Below are 19,657 nucleotides of genomic sequence, written 5' to 3'. Positions count from 1 at the left end.
AGTCATTTTTATTCAGTGAGCTCAATTCTCCAGCCTGACACTTTTATTAATTCACAACAAGTTTATGGGGGAGATTATACTTGTTAGGCTAAGGAATTTGTTGAAGAAAATCAAATCACCTGCTGGGAGACACCTTTCTGCATCTCGCAGGAGGCACCAGGCAGAGTGTAGGAGCAATTTCCATCACAATGTTTTATTCATTGTCCAGTAAAGTTTACCTTTCGAACTCAATAACCCAAGTCAATTCCTTTCACTCTCATTCATTATTAACCATGACAGAATGCCTCTCCTTTACCAGAGGATCACTTATACCAGATGCCAGAAAAGCCTGCAGGCATCTCAGAAAGATTCAGTTACTAGGACGACATTTTCCTAACCATGTGTCTTCTTAGTAATGGAAACCCCACTGGCTTCAACGAAGTTTTTCCATTTGGAGGTCTAAGAAGGCAGCTCCAGTTCTATATCTGCTAAACTTCTTCAGTGTGCCTCATGGACTTCCTACCACTCTGCGTTGGCATAAATGCTAGATTCTGGAAATTGGGGGTGATAGGGGGTGATCGCTGCTGATTTTCTCGTGACCTGCCTCTGGGAGGGCTGACAAAATGGAGATCCTGTTAAGTGAACACTAAGTGAATGTTCCAAGGTTCACGGCTGTGACCGATGGCCCTAGGCCCAGGGCAATGAGACTGGCTCTTTAAACAAACACCCTGATTGATGCTTCTACAAACTTAGTGTCCTTAAAGTTCTATACAAACACCCGAAGCCTGAGAACACGAACTTTGGAACCAGGCAGTCTTGGGTGTGATCCTACTAGCAAGTTACTGAACTTCTCTAAGCCTTCCCCTCATATGTCAATACGGGTGTACTTATAGCCACTTCACACCAAGCAGCTGTGCAATTAAATGAGAGGAAGATTCAAAGTGCCTCTCGCCCAGTGCCCTGGCACATAGTACGTACCCAGTAAATGGTCTTCATAATTACCTCATTATCGGTAAACGTTAAGTAATGGGAAGAAGATCCTCATTCTTCCCATTACTTAATGGTAGAAGGGAGGAAGGGAGGAAGCCGAAGAGTGAAGAAGGAAGTGATAAGAGGCCAAGTCCAAAGCTGGCTTTTGGCTGCCAGGGAGCTTACCTTTAACTGCCTGGGGTGTCGGAACCTGGAACTGAGTCCTGGGAACACAGCTGCTTGACAGGGTCCAGACTCTCCTTCTAGGGGAGTCAGTTCTCCATACTCCAAACAGAAGTGGGTTCCTGGATCTTTAGGCTGAACCCTGCTCTCAAGTTTGTTCTGGGGTGACTTCTGCCATCCCAGAAAGCATTTAAAAATATTCGTAAATGATACACAGGAAACGGATGTGAAAACATTTAAGGGAAACAACTCCCACAGTGAATTTAACGGGGTAGTTTAATCCTCCAGTGAAAGTTATGAATGGCAAAACTATATACACTGCCATCAGCTTAGAAAAACTGGTGAGAACGGATCACCTTCTCAGGTTTCATCCATTCAAAGCCCACTCGATTGTTAAACTTACCAAGCACCAGACTCTGCCTTAACACTTAATGCTCCTCTTATTTTCCCCTTCTGTATGTGAACTGTCCATGCCCTTTTACCCGGAGAACATTCCTAATCGCTTCTCCAGATCAGGGTGCTGACAGCCTCTAGAAAGACCTAAAGACTAGGCCTTTGGGGTAAAGAAGGAAGTACCTAGGATATTTTGAAGACAATTCCTCCAATAATAATAGGCAAAATATTAAGCTCTCGTTGGGGTACTGTGTAAGAGTGGAAGGGGAAGGCAGGGCACCCACCAGGACGGCTGGCACAGAGGTTCTTGACCTGAAACTATGGATGAGTTTCCTTATTCACAGCCCTCCACCCCTAAATCATACACAAAATTGTCTATCTGTGCATTTTTATGGGCAGAGGAATCGTGCTTTCATCAATCACTCAAAAGAACTCAGTAATTCAAGAAACGTTAAGAACCACCAAGCTGGGATTCCCTGGTGGCGCAGTGGTTAAGGGTCCACCTGTCAATGCAGGAGATGTGGGTTCGAGCCCTGGCCCAGGAGGATTCCACATGCCGCGGAGCAACTAAGCCCATAAGCCACAACTACTGAGCCCACGTGCCACAACTACTGAAGCCCTGGCGCCCAGAGCCCGTGCTCTGCAACAAGAGAAGCCACAATGAGAAGCCCGCGCACTGCAACGAAGAGAAAGCCCGCCACAACTAGAGAAAGCCCGCACGCAGCAACGAAGACCCAATGCAGCCAAAAATGAATAAATACAAAAATAAATTTATAGGGCTTCCCTGGTGGCGCAGTGGTTGAGAGTCCGCCTGCCAATGCAGGGGACGCGGGTTCGTGCCCTCCCCAGCCGCGGAGAGGCTGGGCCCGTGAGCCATGGCCGCTGAGCCTGTGCGTCCGGAGCGTCCAGAGCCTGTGCTCCACAACGGGAGAGGCCACAACAGTGAGAGGCCCGCAAAAAAAAAAAAAAAAAAAAAAAAGAAGATAAAAAAATAAATTTATATATTAAAAAAAAAAGAACCACCGAGCTGGAAACACCAGCACCGAGCACGGATGCCCCATCTGTAGCGCATACATCGTAGACCCACCCCCACTGCTGTCCACACTCTCCCCCTCCCTAACCCAAAGTGAGATGAAATAGACTCCAATGCCAGCCCTTCAGGTCACTTCTTGAATAACCAATGGCTTAAAGAAAAAAAAAAAAATCTTTAATGGAATCTGTGCTCAAATAATATGTTACAACAAAAATATACAGAATATACACAATATAAAAATATTTAGAAACAAACACTGCAGCTTGTGTTTTTTTGTTTCCACTTACTCACGTCCTGGGCGGGGGAAGATCAGTGTTGGGCAGTTTTTTAAGGCAGGAGTTTCAGAGCTTTCCAGCCAGCACTGGGAACAACATGAATGATGTCAGGAAAGGGTTTCCACTGCACCCGGGAATCGTCATTATTTGCAAACAAAATTGGACACTGGGGAAAGAAGATCCAGGCTCGGCGAGCAGCGACTCCCCTAATCCTCTGGGCAAGAATGATTCTCATGGAAATTGAGAATCCCATTAGCTGTCCAAAGCGTCTCATGAGGGAGCTTTTCCTAATTAAAAAATGAATGATGAACAGTGTCATTAAAACGAAATTTCTCCTCTGAAGGTTTTCCTTTCCCCAGTTTCTGTGATTCCTCTTCCGTTTAGGGAGGGAGTCTAGGGCTGCTGTTTGGGGAACCTCAGCTTTCAATCTCTGGAGTCTGTGGATGAAAGGCGACCGGCCTCCAAAGCCTGAAGATTCAGTTCACCCTCTGCTTCCCAGCACCCTGGCCAGGTGGCCATACTAGAGGAGGGAGGACGGAGGACAACCGGGACGTGCTGCTGGCAGGTGCTGGGAGCTCGGGAACAGGGACTTGACGGGGAGAAAGCCAGACTCCAAAAGTAAAGCCTTCTTACCGGACAGCTGTCTCCCGGCCCTGGGTTGCAGACCTGAGTGGTGTGAAGTGACTACCGTCATCACTGGGCAGCCTTGCTTGGAGCGACGGTTGGGAGAGGTGGTGCAGGTGGGCGTTAAGCACAGCAAAGAACTTCAGGGTTGTTTTTGGACAGGGAGCAGCTGGGGCCCGAGGCCTGGGGTGTGGAGGAGGCTCCCTTAGCGCGTCCCAGACCTTGCAGGGCAGACTTGACAGGATGGGAGACAGGACCTCCGCCTCAGGCAGTCCGTCTCGGTAACAGGCTTCCATCTGAAACACTGAAGGAACTGGGTACTTCTCTGAGGGCTTTCTAGACTCTTCTGGTTCACAGTTTTCTTGTCCCTCTCCAGGCCGCACCAAACAAGAAGGCCCTTCTCTGCTCCCTGCACCCACATCCCAGAGCTCCCAGGTGCCAGGGTCTGGAGGGGAAGCCCTGCCTTGCAGCAGGGCACCAGCAGCTTCTGTCCCTCCAGGAAAGGACAGCGCCACTCAGGGTTAGCAGGGGTGGCAGCCCAGGGCGGAGGCCCCCCCTCTACCCTCACCCAAGCCTTCTTGGCCCCCATTCCAGCTCAGTCTCCTAAGAAGCAGACTCTTCCAGCCACGCCTATCTCTCAGGAGGGCAGAGAGTGGCTGGCAGGGCACAGACTGGCACAGCTCAGCCACACCCAGGCTCATCGCCCACCCTGGGGCTGGCAGTCCTCAGCACAGCGTTGGCACAAGTGCAGCAGGACCTCGGGAGCCAGATGCGGGGACCAGAACAATCTATTGTTGGGCAAAGCCAGGGAAGGGCTTGGCATGGCTTGGGGGTGTCCCTGGCTAGGAAGACCCTGACCATTTACGTGCGATCACGGTGGCCCAAGACCCCCAAATGCTTGGCCTGGCTGACTCTGGACCTTGGTATATTTAAGGGCTCTGACAGGCACGTGGCTCCCCCATTCCTGCACAAACGCTGCCTCCTGGGCCGTCGGTGGCTGTGAGTTCCCAGAGCGGTATAAATGGAATGGTGTAGTTTTGTCAAAGGCCATCCTCCCCACCCGCTCCCCTCAGGGTGGGCACAAGCTTCTGTCAGGGGTCGTTGCCTCAGCCTTGCTTTGCCACTTGTGTAATGGGTGGGGGGATGGATTTGATCATCTCCATGTTCCCTCCCAGCTCTGAGCATCTGAGTCTACGGGCTGCCCTCACCTCTGACACTCACCCAAGCACCCTACAGCTCTTCTCCAGGAGCAGTTTTCCATCTGAATTGAGTTCCTTTTACTGTAGCCTCCTGTGCCCTCAACTCAAAAGGGCACTTGGCCTCCACATTTCTGCTCCAGCCTCTCCTGCGCCCCCAAAGCTCCTAAGGGAGATACAACAGAATCTTTTCAGATAGGGAGTCTATTCTAGATGGGAATCAGAGCAGAACTTGGCAAAGGCGAGGAAAACCTCAGCATCCTGAGGGTCCCTGGAAAGGCCCGAGGTCTCCCTCCACCACGGCAAGTCTCCCATGGTCAGTGATTCTCAGAGAGGCTACTGGGCGCCTCTCTGAGAAAGGCAAGAAAGCCCGGGGCAAGCTTTTTCCCATCTCTCAGCACCTTCCTTCCTCTCATGCAAACTCCCACCCCATCCCCCTCTGCTCCTGGCAGCCTCCTCTGCGGCCTCCAACTGGCCTCACATTGCCTTTCCCATCCCACGTGCATCCGCCCACCAGACCACACACACACACACACACACACACACACACACACACACACCCCACACACACTCACGCATGCACGCACGTATCAGAACACTGGCTCTATAAACAAAGGACAGGCACATTGTGGGGTCAGGGCAGTGGAAGGGGAGGAAAAGACCCTGAACATAAGGGCATGGATGCTGGGGCACTGCTGTGAGATGTCAGCACCCAGGAGATGCCCAAAGTTGATACCCTTCCGCGGGCGGAACTTGGAACGAAGTTTATTCCCTCCCGCTTGGGTTCCTCTTGCTGGGCACCTGCAGGGCAAAGGTGGGGCCTGGAGTTACAGAATGGCCCTCCTCTGCCCACCCCAGGCACTAGAGGCCACATCCCAGCACCCAATGACATGCATGGGAGGGCACCATGGGCCCCCCCAGACCAAAGTCGACATGTCCTCCACCACCAGGCCCCCTTCCACTCCAGAGCTCCAGACCCAACGGCTATGGAGGGAACACTTCCTGGCCCACAGTGACCTCTGGGCTGGACACGGGCCTACCTGGCTACTACAGACTTAGGCCATCATTACGCGCTTAGGTCTCTCAGGGTGGCGATGAGTGAGAAGGCTGGTGCCCAGTCTATGACGAGGGAGGGGACCCCTGTACACATGGGACACGCCCAGCCCAAGGGGACAGCCACTCTCATCTCACCCCAGGCCTTCACCCTGGCCCGAGGTTTTCAGAACAATCTAGAAAAACTACAGAAGCCACATCCAGATCCTCCAACAGGTGCCTTTCAGAAAAACGCCTCCACCCTGTTCAAATCGGAACACAAATACTACAGCGGCCCAGCGTCTCTTGTCCTCTCCTCCCTGGCCTCACTGAGCTGGTGACGGGAAAAAGAACACGGCTGCTCCTTGCCGACGCTGCTTTTCCCTCCCCTCCCGGACCAAGGTCTTCCAGGCCCTTAGGGGGGCGGCGGCAGCTTTAAGTCCAGCAGGGTGTAGGCAAAGATGTTCCAGAAGACAGCGAACAGCACAAAGACGGTGTACATGGCCACAAAGATCCACCAGAGCGACTGGCCCTGCAGCCTCTGTTCGTAGTTCCTCAGGATCACCACGCCCAGAGTGATGCCTACAGCCACGCCACCCAAATGCGCCACGAAGCTCGGGTGAGGGCACGGGGGATAGGCTGATGGGTGGAAGCGCAGCCACACGGCCCGCCCAAACTCCATACTCACTGCAAGGGGAAGAAGCACAGAGAAGTCACAGGAGGGCCACGGGGCAGGGGCTGAGTGGGAGGCCTTGCAGTCCATCCATTCATCCAGCCGTCCACCCACTAATGCATTCCATACCCATCAGGCCAAGCACTGTTTGCTCTGTGCACTGGAAATATAATCGTGAAGACAACACACAAACCTCTGTCCTCCTAGAGCTTACAGGGTCTGGAGATGGACCAGCATATAGTTACATACGTAAGATAATTTCAGTAAAAGAAATTCTATGGGGAAAAAAACAGGTGATTTAAAATTAAGGCCATTGAGGGCTTCCTTGGTGGCGCAGTGGTTGAGAGTCCGCCTGCCGATGCAGGGGACACGGGTTCGTGCCCCGGTCCGGGAAGATCCCACATGCCGCGGAGCGGCTGGGCCCGTGAGCCATGGCCGCTGAGCCTGCGCGTCCGGAGCCTGTGCTCCGCGACGGGAGAGGCCACAACAGTGAGAGGCCCGAGTAACGAAAAAAAAAAAAAAAAAAAAATCAAGGCCACATTTAAGGAGGTGGATTCTTTAGTTTGGGGAATCAGGCCAGATGTTCCTAAAGGACTGACATCTGAATATCAAGAGAAGACCCTAAGAAGAGCATTCCAGGCAGAGGGGACAGCTCTGTGCAGAAGCCCAAAGGCCCTTGCACCCCTGCAGGCATGAGTCCTGGAGGTTCAGTTTCCCCCATCTGTATAAAGTCTCAGCCTCTAGGTACCAGGCTGCACTGCCGGGGCATTAATAACAACCTCGATACGTGCTAGCCCTTTACATTTTATAAAGTGTCTTCATGTACTAGTTCAAAACCCCTACAGAACGCTCAGAACCAGTGCTTTTGTGGTTGGAAGGAAGGGATGAAGGGAAAGAAGGGCAAAGAAGGAATGGAAATAAACAATCCCAACAAAGTGCTGGCATTTAATCTTAACGGATTCTAAAACGCCCCCATCCCGCTCTCCAATCCATCGTTCTTGCACGAACTTCTTGGGTTGGCCAGTCCAATGGGGATGTACTCTCTTGAAAGGATAAGTGCTGGGAAATTGTGCCATTTCATTACCTGCCACCCAAAAAACATCAAGCGTGGGGATTCTTATCCCCATTTGACAGACTAAAGCCTTTGAGGGGAATTTTCTACTTATTTGTTACCAGTTAATTAACCAGGGCACCCATCTCCGCACTAACCGTCCCAGAGATGCCAGCATCTCCAGGGATGATCCTTGCCCAGGGCAATTGCCCAGCCTCCTGGCCTGGACCCTGCAACTCCAGGGGTGGCCAATAGATGGCGGAAAAGGAGCAACGAGGGACGCCCACTGTGCCCTCCCACACAGCCTCCCCAGGCCCTGGGGCATCTTCCTGCCTTTGCTTCACAGGCCCTGCGTTCCGCAAACGAGGTTTGAATGGCATTGGTTCCAGCTCCAAAAACACATTTTAGTTTTTACGGTGCTTGGAAGTCGGATTCTTCTAAACAGCAAGACTTGTCATTCTGTTCCTTTCCTTGCAAACAGACAAACTCAGTCTGAGCAAACTGGAGGCTGTGCTCCCCAACTGCTCCCAGCCCACTGCCCGCCCCGCCACTCCCCACAGCCCACCATGGCCCCGGCTCAAAGATCCTGTTGAGCTTTAGAGCTGGAAGTTCCTCTCTGGGATGAGAGATCCTCCAACCCCATCCAGGAAACGGAGACCAGAGGGCCCCGAACGCCAGGGGTACAAGGGATGTAAAAGTGGATTTAAGTGGAGCCCACCCAGGCCCCTGCTCCTTCGCTCTGGCTCAGTCTTCCTCTTCCCCACACAGCAGGCAGCTGACCCGGGCACAGACAGTCCAGGAGCTCCTGCCCAGCCTGGCTAAAGTGTGGGGCATTAGAGATGACACCAGGCTGGCTCTGAATACTGGCTCTACCACCTCTAGGGTGGGTGACCCCAGGCAAGGAACTTCACGCTCTGAGCCTATAAATTAAACCTGACAATAATCCACTCTTCATAGCCATGTTCTGGGGACTGAATGAGAGTCTGTGTGTCCCTCTCCTCTGTTCAGACTCATCTTTTCCCATCTCAGAATGAGCCTCTCGGCCTCTGGTCTCATCCCCCTCACTCAACGTCCTCTTCATCCTGCAGCCTGATGAGTGACTGCAAACTCAAAACTGTCAGTATCTCTCTTGTTTAAAGGCCTCCAGTGGCCTCCCAGAATGAAGCCCAATTTTTCTCTCTGCATTTAAATCCCTCCATGATCTGACTCCAGTGACCTCTTACACAATCACACACAGGCCTGAACCTCCTGGGGCAGTTTTGTTCACTGACTTGCCAGCCATGACCCTTCACCCACCCGTGTCTTTGTTCCGGCTGCACCTGAAGCGTCCTCTTGCATCCTGTCTATTTGGCAAACACCCCCCTGTCTTTCACACTCAAAATGCAGGTAGACTCTGAAGGTAGACTGCCTTCTCCCAACTAAGGCCCCCATGGCACCTGTTCACGGGGGTTCATGGATTAGCTACAGTTTGTGAACCTGCTGAACTGCGAGTTTTAGAGTGTGTGTGTGTGCGTGTGTGTGTGTGTGTGTGTGTGTGACAGCACACGCATGCATATAGGCACTTTTCTGGAAAGGAATCCTGAGCTTCCAACAGGAGATCTCAAAGGATCAACTCCATGACCCAAAAGGTTAAGAAGTTATTCTTCTCACAAGGAAAAAATATTTTTTTCAATTTCTTTAATTCTTTATCTGTATGAGATGACGGATATTCGCTAAACTGCCTGTGCTAATCATTTCATGATGGATGTAAGTCAAATCATCATGCTTTACACCTGAAACTTACACAGGCCTGTGTGTCAATTATATCTCAATAAAGCTGGAAGGAAAAACATTTTTTTAAATAAAAATACTAAAACCAGAAATTTGTTTGAAATAAAAAGAAATAAAAGCCATAAAAGGTTATTCTTCTTGATCTGACCATTGAGCTGGACGCTTATCCTGCATGCCCTTTTCCGTTTGCAGATTATACATCAGTGAAAAGTTGAAGAAAGGTTAGGGAGCAGCACCGTAGGCCAGACGCTCTCGGAACATCCCCGCTTAGTTGCACATTGTGGACACGTCTCCCTTTTCTTTTTGACCACAAGTCCCAGAAGGGCAGGGACTGTGCCATCTTTACATCCCCCAGGCCCAGTACAGGGCTCCCCTCCCCCAGCCTGCCCCATTAGAACTTACTACAGATCAAGGCCACAGCCATCCGAAGCAGCTTGAATTGACACTTCATGCCTGACCAGTTCTAGGGAAAAAGGAGAGAGAGTTCCATTAGTTCCAGATCCGACCACTCCTCTGCAGAGGTAACCCGCTTAGGAAAACCTGACATTTAAAAAAAATCATCTCCATTAAATCCTGAGTGAGCCAGTTGTGGCTTTGTCCCAGATCATACCAGCATGGCTTTGAGATTTCAGGCAATGGTCAGTTTATTGGTTTCATAAAAGCTCTCAAGCTGCACAAACAGAGGAAGAGAATCTAGATCCTGGGAGATGACAGTCCTTGTTTCCCTCGCACAGATGTCTGACGGTTGCCTCAACTGCCGGGTCCCACGGTTGCAAAGGGATGTAGGACAGCAAAGCCAGCCAAGTTAAAGCAGAGCCATCAGGATGATAAAAGAACTCAAAATCCTCCATTTGAGGAACGAATGAGGAGATGACTCAGGGGTCAAGTTCACTGCCGTCAAGTATCAAGTGAGTCAGCGCAAGGAAAGGGCATATTCAGTGTAACCTGTAAGCGGAAGACTCAATGGATGAAAACTTCAGAGATTTTTTTTTCTAAGCTCAGGATAAGCTTTCATTTCTAATAAGCTGAGCTGTCCAAAGATGGAGTGATCCAAGGGATGGTGAGTTTCCCATCATTGAGGGGTTCGAATGGGGGCTTCGCATCACTCAGAGGGGATGCTCAAGAGAATCAGGCATTGGAAATGGGGTGGGCCAGATGGCCTTCCGACAAACCCCTCTTACCCCAGAGAATCTCTGAACACTCTGAACCTCCAAAGCATTTAATCAGAGTACAATTACTCACCTTACAAAAGGACTGTTCAATTTACAAAAGACCGCGCCACAGGGCTCCTTTGAGGGGCACTCCTGCGGCGCTTTCAAAGCTCGATTCCATTTACCCAGAAGCAGAAACAAGCCTGGAATTTCCCTGGAACACATCAGTCCTAGGGAAGGAGGCAAGTGGGGACAGCCGGGGCGTCTGTTCCCTCCCACCCACCTCCCCGGCTTCTGCTGCCTGGCCCAGGCCCAGCTCAGGGGCACGCCTTGAACTCCTTTGACATTGGGGGACCCATGTGTGAAACTTGACAGCAATCCTGAACACTGGCACGTACAATAATGTCTATGGAAGCTTCAGTGGACCAAGCAGGATGCCGGGAAGCTGCCAAAAAGACAGAGAAATCCTGCCACATTCGGCTTCTTGCCCTTTGCCTCCCTGTTATTCCCCATTATTCCTCAACGACCTGAACCTCACAAAAGGCGAGGTTGAGTGACACAAGGCCCCTCTTTAGGTGGGGGAGTCTAATCTCTGCTTGCTGACATGTTCTACGCTAAGGAGCAGACTGCAGGATAGCGCTGTCACCTGCTGGCATCTGCCCACAGAGGACCCTCGCTGGGAGACAGGCAACAAAACGGGAGTTGGTGCCCTCCACCGGATCTGGCCACCTAATGCGAGCTAGCTCATTGGGCCAAAGGCCGGTGGCCCCTCAGCTCCTCTCCAAGATGAAGCCCAAGGATGGGAGGGTCCTTGGGAGTCACCCGATAGGCCATCTCCACCCAAAGGGACACCCCTGCCAAGAAGCTGACAAATTGGCCCTCCAGCCCCTGTGACCGGGAACTCACCACTTCCTGAAGCAGCCCCGTGAAGGGGCTCCAATCACTGAAAAGTTCTTCCTGCTATTGTCCGGCCAGGCTTTGTCTCCCTGTGAGGTCCACCCATGGGTCGTCATTCTCCCTTAAATGTGACACCCATGTTCACAGCAGTGTTATTCACAACAGCCAGAAAAGTGGAAGCCAGCCAAGCGTCCATGGATGGATGAAGAGAGAAACAGAAGGTGGTATATCCACACAATGGAATAGTACTCAGCCTTCAAAAGGAAGGAAATTAAGACACGTGCTACAACTTGAATGAACCCTGAAGACATTCCGCTAAGTGAAATAAGCCACCCACAAAAAGACAAATAGTGTTTGATTCCACTTATTCGAGGTACAGACTACAGAGGTAGTCAAATTCATGGAGACAGAAAGTAGAATAGGGGTTTCCAGGAGCTGGGGGAGGGAGGAATGGAAGTTGTTAAATGGGTATAGAGTTTTTGTTTTGCAAAACAGAAAGAGTTCTGTGGACAGATGGCGATTCATATGGATATGGAACACTTCTAAGATCCCTTTTCCTCATAAAAACCCTCTAAATATTTTACCTGAAGTCTCTTTCACTGTGTCCTGAGTGACAGTATGGGGCAGAGTAAGTCTAGAATGTATTGGCCGCTCTCTCCTTCAGCTGAGGTCCAGGCCCCTCTGGGCCCTATCTGGGATCTGTCTAAAAAAGCACTGTCTGCATTTTCGGTCTGGCAAGACCACTGGGGTGGTGGCTCAGAATTCCTTTTTTCTAGTGTCCTCATTTGCAAATCTGAGATAACAAACAGTACCTAACTCATTACCCACCTCATGGTTTGCCGAGAAGGTGAAATGAATTAATATGCGTAAAGAAGTACACTGTCTGGCATGTGGTAAGAGTCATCTAAGTGCCTGATAGTATCTGGACCTGAGGCAAAGATGGTGAGTCTGCCCTGCAGAGTGGCTTTAAAACTTCAGAATCTCTGCTAAGTCAGACAGAGAAAGACAAATACTGTATGATATCACTTACATGTGGAATCTAAACAATTCAACAAACTAGTGAATATAACACAGAGAACAAATGAGTGGTTACCAGTGAGGGGGGAGGGGAAATATAGTGAAGGAGGAGTGGAAGGTACAAACTATTAGGGGGTAAGACAGGCTCAAGGATGTATTGTATAACATAGCCGATATTTTGTTATAACTGTAAATGGAAAGTAACCTTTAAAAATTGTATAAAAATAAAAAGAATCTTTTTAAAAAGAAGCTTCAGACTCTCAATGACCTTGGAGGAAACTGGGGAGGTCCAGTTTTGCAACATGGCTCCCAGGACCAGATTCATCTACCATACCTGCCCAGTCCTGGAAGGCACTGGAGTTAGCCAAGCTGATCCAGTCACCCCCCTCTGATCTGCACTTGAGGGTCCCGGAGGGCAAGTGCAAGGTCACAGTGAGTTAATGTCAAGCTTGACAGGGTTCCCAGTCCAGGGCTCTGTCCGCCCACACTTCCAAGGCAGGGTGACATTCTGTCTGTCCATGCTGGCTGCCCCCAGAGCTGAGCAAACATCAGTAAATGAGCAGCCTCCCAGCGGCTGAGGGGTTAAACTAGAAAGTCACTCCTTTCCATCAGCTGCCTCATCCCCCCCCCTCCTCCCCATTATTCCCTCCAATAAAATAAGCACAGTGAAACAACAGGAGAGAAGGAAAAAAAATCTCACACAGAGCCAGCTCTGCTGCTGCTATAAATGTTGAAAAGCCTGCAGGCCCCTGGGGAATATAAACTTTTATCAGGTCCTTTAATTTCATTCTCTACCAGAGCATCACAGGGTGAGATGGTAACTCACCAATGGCAAACAAGGCAGTAACCAGTCCCCTTGGCATCTTGCTCACCCAGCCAGTCAAGAGCTCAGAGGATGAAACCCAGGCAAGAGGTTCTGTTCCCAGACAGCTTTACATAACCCCAGTGGAAACAATTTCTTGTCAAATCACCTCAAGAAAACCCAACACAGGAAACAAGGAAAGCGTGACACAGATAAAAAAGAAAGCATGACACAGGTAAAATTACATTTTATTAAGTAAAAATCCTACAGAAGGATTTTTACTTAATAAAATCTTGTAACAGAAATCTTCTGTGACTCTTCGACAACAATCTTTCCTTGTGCTTTGACAATGTGGTTCCATTTGCGAAAATTTAGATCTCAAATGTTTTAGAAAAACGTCTATCATATGGGGCAAAGTTAAAGAAAATATCTTGTATATTTAAAACTGAGGGCTACCCTGGTGGCGCAGTGGTTAAGAATCCGCCTGCCAATGCAGGGGACATGGGTTCGAGCCCGGGTCTGGAAAGATCCCACATGCCGCGGAGCAACTAAGCCCGTGCACCACAACTACTGAGCCTGCACTTTAGAGTCTGTGAGCCACAACTACTGAGCCCGTGTGCCACAACTACTGAAGCCCGCGAGCCTAGAGCCTGTGCTCCGCAACAAGAGAAGCCACTGCAATGAGAAGCCTGCGCACCGCAACGAAGAGTAGCCCCCACTCACCACAACTAGAGAAAAGCCCACGCGCAGCAACGGAGACCCAATGCAGCGAAAAATAAATAATAAAATAAAATAAATAAATTTTTTAAAATTAAAAATAAATAAATAAAAATGAAACTCCGCCCTATGGGCCCCAGGAAAAGGCAATTAATAAATTATTCAATTATGTGTGTCTTTATACTGCTAAAATTTAAAATAAGAAGTCTTGATTACAGGTCTTTAATGCCATCCAGATCGTTTGCTGAAATATTTTCTAGATTTATTCCCTTGATGTAAATAAGCGTTTTGAAACTCAGAGTGTTTTTTATGAAAAATAAGACATACTTTCATTTAAGGCAGAATCTCTCACTTAAATAGAGTCCTGCGAACAGAAGTGTTCAACATTTTTCTGTTACATATCTGAAGCATAAAGCACACATTTTCAGATTATTCTCTGTGCAGACATCAGGTGGAATTTATAAAGATAAAGAATTATATGTATAAAAATATATAGAAATACACACACACACATACAGGGTCTCCCAGCTGTCTGGTGATTTGTCACATGAAAAACATTTTCACGTCCAATTTTTTCATGTCTTTCTCACAACTACCTTGTGAAGAAGGGATTACAGATGACAGAACAGAGTCCCTGAGAAGTTAAGGAACTCACAGCTATTAAAATGGTGATACCAGTCCTCAAATCCAGATTTCCTGGATGTCAAGTGCATGTTCTTTCTCCTTTTTGTTCTGATGAGGTGCTTTATTGGGACACACAGACAAATCTTCATTTTGGAATTAAAAATCAATAGTCTAAACATATACACACTACTATATATAAAATAGATAATGAACAAGTATAGCACAGGGAACTCTACTCAATATTTTGTAATAACCTATATGGGAAAAGAATCTGAAAAAGAATAGATACAGGTATATGTATAACTAAGTCACTTTGCTGTACTCTTTTTTTTTTTTTTTTTTTTTGACCGAGTGGAATGTGGGATCTTAGTTTCCTGACCAGGGATCGAACCCCTGGCCCCTGCAGTGGAAGTACAGAGTCTTAACCACTGGACAGCCAGGGAAGCCCCTGCTGTACTCCTGAAACTAACACAACACTGTAAATCAACTATACTCCAATATAATATAAAAATTTTTAAAAAAAAGAACTCTCCCCATACATTTGCTAACATTCTGGGAAAAAAAAAAATCGATAGTCTATCTATTAGGCTGAACCACATGAAATTGCCAATGTTTAAATGCTTCTGACCTACAGAAATGGCAATTTCATATGGTGTGTCCTAATGTATCTCTAATTGCTGGGCACTGAGCTAGCTTGGGTAAAGGCAGCCTCTTGATGAAAGGAAACTGACCTTCTAAGGAGGAAGTGAGTGTTTTTCACTGTCCAATAAGCACCACACAACTTTCTAAGGGAAAGGCTACCTTATGTCGTACTCCAGGGGACCCCAAAGCTCCCCGTTGGTCAGGGAAAGCCACGTCCTTCTGGAAGACCACTGGGCCCTTGGGTGGGACAGCTCATCTGCACAGCCACAGGCTACTTGCAGAAAGAAACATAAACTGGAAGAAAACTGCTCTCGCGCTCTCTCTCTCTCTCTCTCTCTCTCTCTCTCTCTCACACACACACACACACACACACACACACACCCCACCTCAACCCCATGCCCCAGCCCTCGGTCCTGGGTCCTAGAGGTGGTCTGCCCTCACCACAGGAACTTCTGGGGCATCGGTCGGGGCTGCTTCCCAGGCGGTGGGAAGGGGTGGAAAAGGTCATCGTTATGAAGTCCTGTTTGCCTCTTCTTTCTTAGCTGTGCCGGCTCATCCCCTTCATACACAGATGCACCTTGCGGGGAAGGGGAAGGGGAGGGTGGCCTTTCCTCCCCCTGCAGAAAGGAATCGGGGCAGGGGGAGGGGGAAGTGGCAGAAGCAGAATTCAGAGGAAAAGCTGTGTCTGGGGAAAGCTGTGGCACTGATACAGAACGACCCATTTAAAGGGCCATGTGAGGCGGCCCTGGGCTCCCAGGTGTTTAGCAGCCCAAGCCCAGCACCCCGTGTGTAAACATACTGTCACACACCCACTTGCCCCTGCTGTAGCTCTCTTGCTCTCTCAGTGTACAGAGGGGACTTCGGTGCAAAGAAAGGGGATGGTGCTGAGGAGCAGGCCAGGTGAGAGTGCCAATAATAATGAAGAAATGGGGGTGGGACTTCCCTGGAGGTCCAGTGGTTAAGACTCGTGTTTCTAAGAACTCCATAAACTGCCGTCACTGAGCATTCGCACATCTGCCACGTGGGTGAAGACAGTGATGGAGGAGAGAGGTGAGAGCAAGAAGACCCCAAAGAGAAGCTACTCCTTTCCTGACAGTCCCTCCTGTCCTCCTTCCCTCCCTCCGGCCCTTCCCTCCCTCCTTCCCCTCAATTTAGTGGGCACGCTCTGCCATGTGTCCAGCCCTATTCCAGGCACTGGGGAAAAGATGAGTAAGATCTGGGCTCTGCCTGGGAGGCTCCTGGGCCACTGGGGGCATCAGACAGGGAGAGCCAAGCACTGCCAGTGACTCCTCTTTCAGCCCCCAAACTTCAGACTGCTTCTAAAACAAGGAAGCCGTCTTGGCCTCCTCTGAGCCTAACAGATGCCTTCCAATTGCTTGCCTTGAAGATCCCGTCTCTATTCTGAGTCTACCCCGGCCTCTTCTGTGGGGAGTCAGGAATTAAGTTCACACTTATACTGAGTGGTTATTTTCACTTTATGTCATTGATCCCATCTCATCCCATTTCACAGATGTAGACACTGAGGCACAGAGCAGTAAAGTCATTTGCCCAAGGTCACTCTTTAGGAAGTGGGTAGCTGGGATTCAGACCCAGGCAGAATAACAGCTCCTGCTCTTAGCTAGTTACACTAGATTGCCTTTCAGGAAAAGGCAAGGAAGAGCCTGAGAAACGGAATGACGGCGTCCAGTTGCTTTGAGGGGCTGGTGGAGGACAGCGACACTAGAATGATTGCCAGGAGATGTGGGAGTCCCCATTTTGCCACAAATTTGATTGTGGCTTTGGACAAATGACTTAACCTCTCAGAGCCTTCTTTCCTGTTTGGGACTTTTGATGAGATCATCTCTAAGATCCCTTTACTTTTTTCTTTTCTTTTTTTTTAAAGTTTTGGCTGCGTTGGGTCTTTGTTGCTGCACGCGGGCTTTCTCTAGTTGTGGTGAGTGGGGGCTACTCTTCGTTGCGGTGCGCGTGCTTCTCATTGCCGTGGCTTCTCTGGTTGTGGAGCACAGGCTCTTGGCACGCGGGCTTCAGTAGTTGTGGCATGCAGGCTCAGTAGTTGTGGCTCACGGGCTCTAGACCGCAGCCTCGGTAGTTGTGGCACACGGGCTTAGCTGCTCTGAGGGCATGAGGGATCTTCCCGGACCCGGGCTCAAACCCATGTCCCCTGCATTGGCAGGCAGATTCTTAACCACTGTGCCACCAGGGAAGTCCCTAAGATCCCCTTACTTTTTTTTTTTTTTTTTTGATCCCCTTACTTTTAACAACCAATGACAAACAACAAGTTACAATTACGACGCATGCTAGTGGTCAAGGATTTAAAGGGGCCCCACTGGAAGTGTCCCGGCAGAGGGTGAGGAGTGTCCTTGAATTCAGCTACTGGCCAAGGCCACCTGGTACTTGCCAAGCCCGGGCTGGAGCGTGGAGGAGGATCTAAAACCCAGCTCCAGCAGATTAACGCCAGGCCCAGTGACAGCAGAGGGGAGGCCAAGAGAGGGCTGCTGGGACAGGGGGTGCTCACCATCACAATGTTGGCCAGATGGGCAGAGACAAGCGCATACACCCCTCCAGAGGAGCCCACCACTGGTGCGGTCATGTCAGCCACAGACACCGCCAAGGACCCTGGTACAGAGAGAGACGGAGAACTCAAGGATGCTGGAGTCGGCTCCCCAAACCAGTCCCAGGCCCTCGGATGCTGCAGCTTCGGGGCTGAGACCGCAGAGCAAGAGGCTCGCTCTTTTCCTCCCTCGATCCCATGTCACCTCGGGGCTTCCTAGAAGATTCATTTATGGCTGAAAGAACCATTTGGTTCAAACTTCTCCTTTTCCAGCTGGGAAGCAAAGTCTCAAGGAGAGAAGTGACTTGCCCAAAGGAGAACTCTGCCACCCAGATCATCTGCCTGGCAGTCCAGCCTCCCCTTGTGCTATCTCAGGGTTCTGAGCAACGACAAAAATAGTAGCAGTAGTCTTGCAGAAATAGCCACCCCTTATGGGGCACTGTGTGTCAGACACCGGCCAAGCATTTTACAGATATCCTTCCCTTTGACCCTCAAGCCCACCCCCTGAGGCAGGCACTAGTAGCCTCACTGCAGAGATGAGGAGGCTGAGCCGAGTCACCTGGTAGGAAGCGCTGGAGCCAGGATACGAGTCCAGGTCGGCCTGACACAAAGCCCATGCGCTCTCGGCCTCTCTAGCAGCCGTTCCCCAAACCGCGTCAGAGGTCAACCTCCACCCTCTACCCTTGCTCTTTCTCCTCAACAGCATCCCCAAACCTGCCTAGCATCACCTCCAACCGAGTGAAATGACAACAGGCCAACAGGATCTCCAGAGCGGGGCTTCTTTGGAGGAAAAACGTCCTTGAGAAGTCCCGGGGAAGAGAGAAAGATGATGTCATACCCTCTGGGGGAAAGGAATGGTAGAGGCTCTTGGTCAGGGGGCTGACAAACTTTCATCCTGGGAAGGAAGCTGGGCAGAGAAGAAGATGGGAAATGTGTTGTTCTGGTCTCATTTAAGTGTGATCAATGCTTTGGCTTTCAGGGAAGGACACAGGAGACTAAAAATAACTGGGAGTTAGAACCCAGGGCTCAGAGGATGAGAGGTGGCTGGCCTGGGTGAGTGTGCAGAAATCACCACTGGAAAATGCCCGCAGGCTCAGGAGCCAATTAGCTGCTGCCTGGGTGGAGAGAAGAGGGACAGGCAGAAGGTCAAATTCTGCAGGCCCTACCGGGGTGGAGGGTTCACTGCTTAGCAGGAGGCAAGGTCTGGGCCCGGGAACCAGCATGCCTGACACCCTGGGCGTGGAGAGGCCCCTGCAATGTCATGTGCCTTCTCCTTGGCTTGCCGCCACCCCCAGACCACTCTCAAGGCTTCTTGGCTCCCTGAGATCCCTGGAGGAAGAGATCCCCACAACAGATTCTTAGTCTCAAGGGGAATGTCATCTCTCAGGAAAATACAAACCGACAGGAACTAAGGACACCCAAGTCCTTCTCCCCTCCCAGGGCAACTATAAATCTTTCTTCTCCCTTTTCATGCTTTCCCTCTGGCTTTAATTAGGTATTGATCTATTGTCAGATAACTTTCTTTTTTTTTTTTAACTGCCTAGCCATGGGGTCAGCCCTACATAACAGGAAAAAGAAAAAAAAAAAAAATCCCCAGGGTGGCCAACGGGCCCCTGCAGGCGGCAGGATCTGCATGACAAAGGATTCCCACGCTCTCACTCGCTCTCACTCTCCCCGGCGGCAGGGCTGGCTGCAAAGGCTGCATTGCAGGGCTGCACAGGGCTGGCTGCCCGTTAATTACCGTCTGGACAGAGGAAGCCCCAACCTCCTTGGGGCTGGCCTCCTTCCTCCACGTGAGTCCCCACAAACCCGGCCAGATTCTGCTCCCTCGGCCTCCCCGGTGGGATCCACCAGGACAGGGAGGCGGCAGGGAAGCTCCCAGGGTCCAGCTTCCGTGCACTGACCTTTCCCTCACCCTAACAATGGCGGAGACTCCTGACCCCAGGACCAGAAGTCAGTCTGGATTGTGGCAGGATTATGGGATGGGGGCGTGACTGGCTACTTGTGTGACCCTGGGCACAGCTCCTGAATTCTTTGGGCTTCCGTTTTCACATCTGTGAAATGAGGAGGTTAGCCTA

General features: G+C 50.2%; 1 protein-coding gene across 5 annotated transcripts in view; it reads right to left on the bottom strand.

Moving 5' to 3' along the window:
- Positions 1–2,709: 2,709 nt before the first annotated feature.
- RHBDL3 (rhomboid like 3) overlaps positions 2,710–19,657 on the bottom strand; it is a 41,483-nt gene continuing 24,535 nt past the window's right edge. For 3 of the 5 annotated variants that reach the window (XM_067021276.1, XM_059047890.2, XM_067021278.1), the window contains 3 exons: positions 17,544–17,644; positions 9,581–9,641; positions 2,710–6,371 (listed from right to left, as the gene is read on the bottom strand). In XM_067021276.1, coding sequence (XP_066877377.1) covers positions 6,100–6,371; positions 9,581–9,641; positions 17,544–17,644 — 434 coding nt within the window. In that variant the 3' untranslated portion in view covers positions 2,710–6,099. The remainder of the gene's footprint in view (positions 6,372–9,580; positions 9,642–17,543; positions 17,645–19,657) is intronic. The other 2 variants (XM_067021277.1, XM_067021275.1) reach the window with 2 other exon arrangements.

This window comes from Kogia breviceps, chromosome 19 (assembly GCF_026419965.1).
Source record: "Kogia breviceps isolate mKogBre1 chromosome 19, mKogBre1 haplotype 1, whole genome shotgun sequence".
In the NCBI taxonomy this organism is placed as follows: domain Eukaryota; kingdom Metazoa; phylum Chordata; class Mammalia; order Artiodactyla; family Physeteridae; genus Kogia; species Kogia breviceps.
Note: the sequence above shows the minus strand (reverse complement) of the source record. Positions and strands in the feature narration are given on the sequence as shown.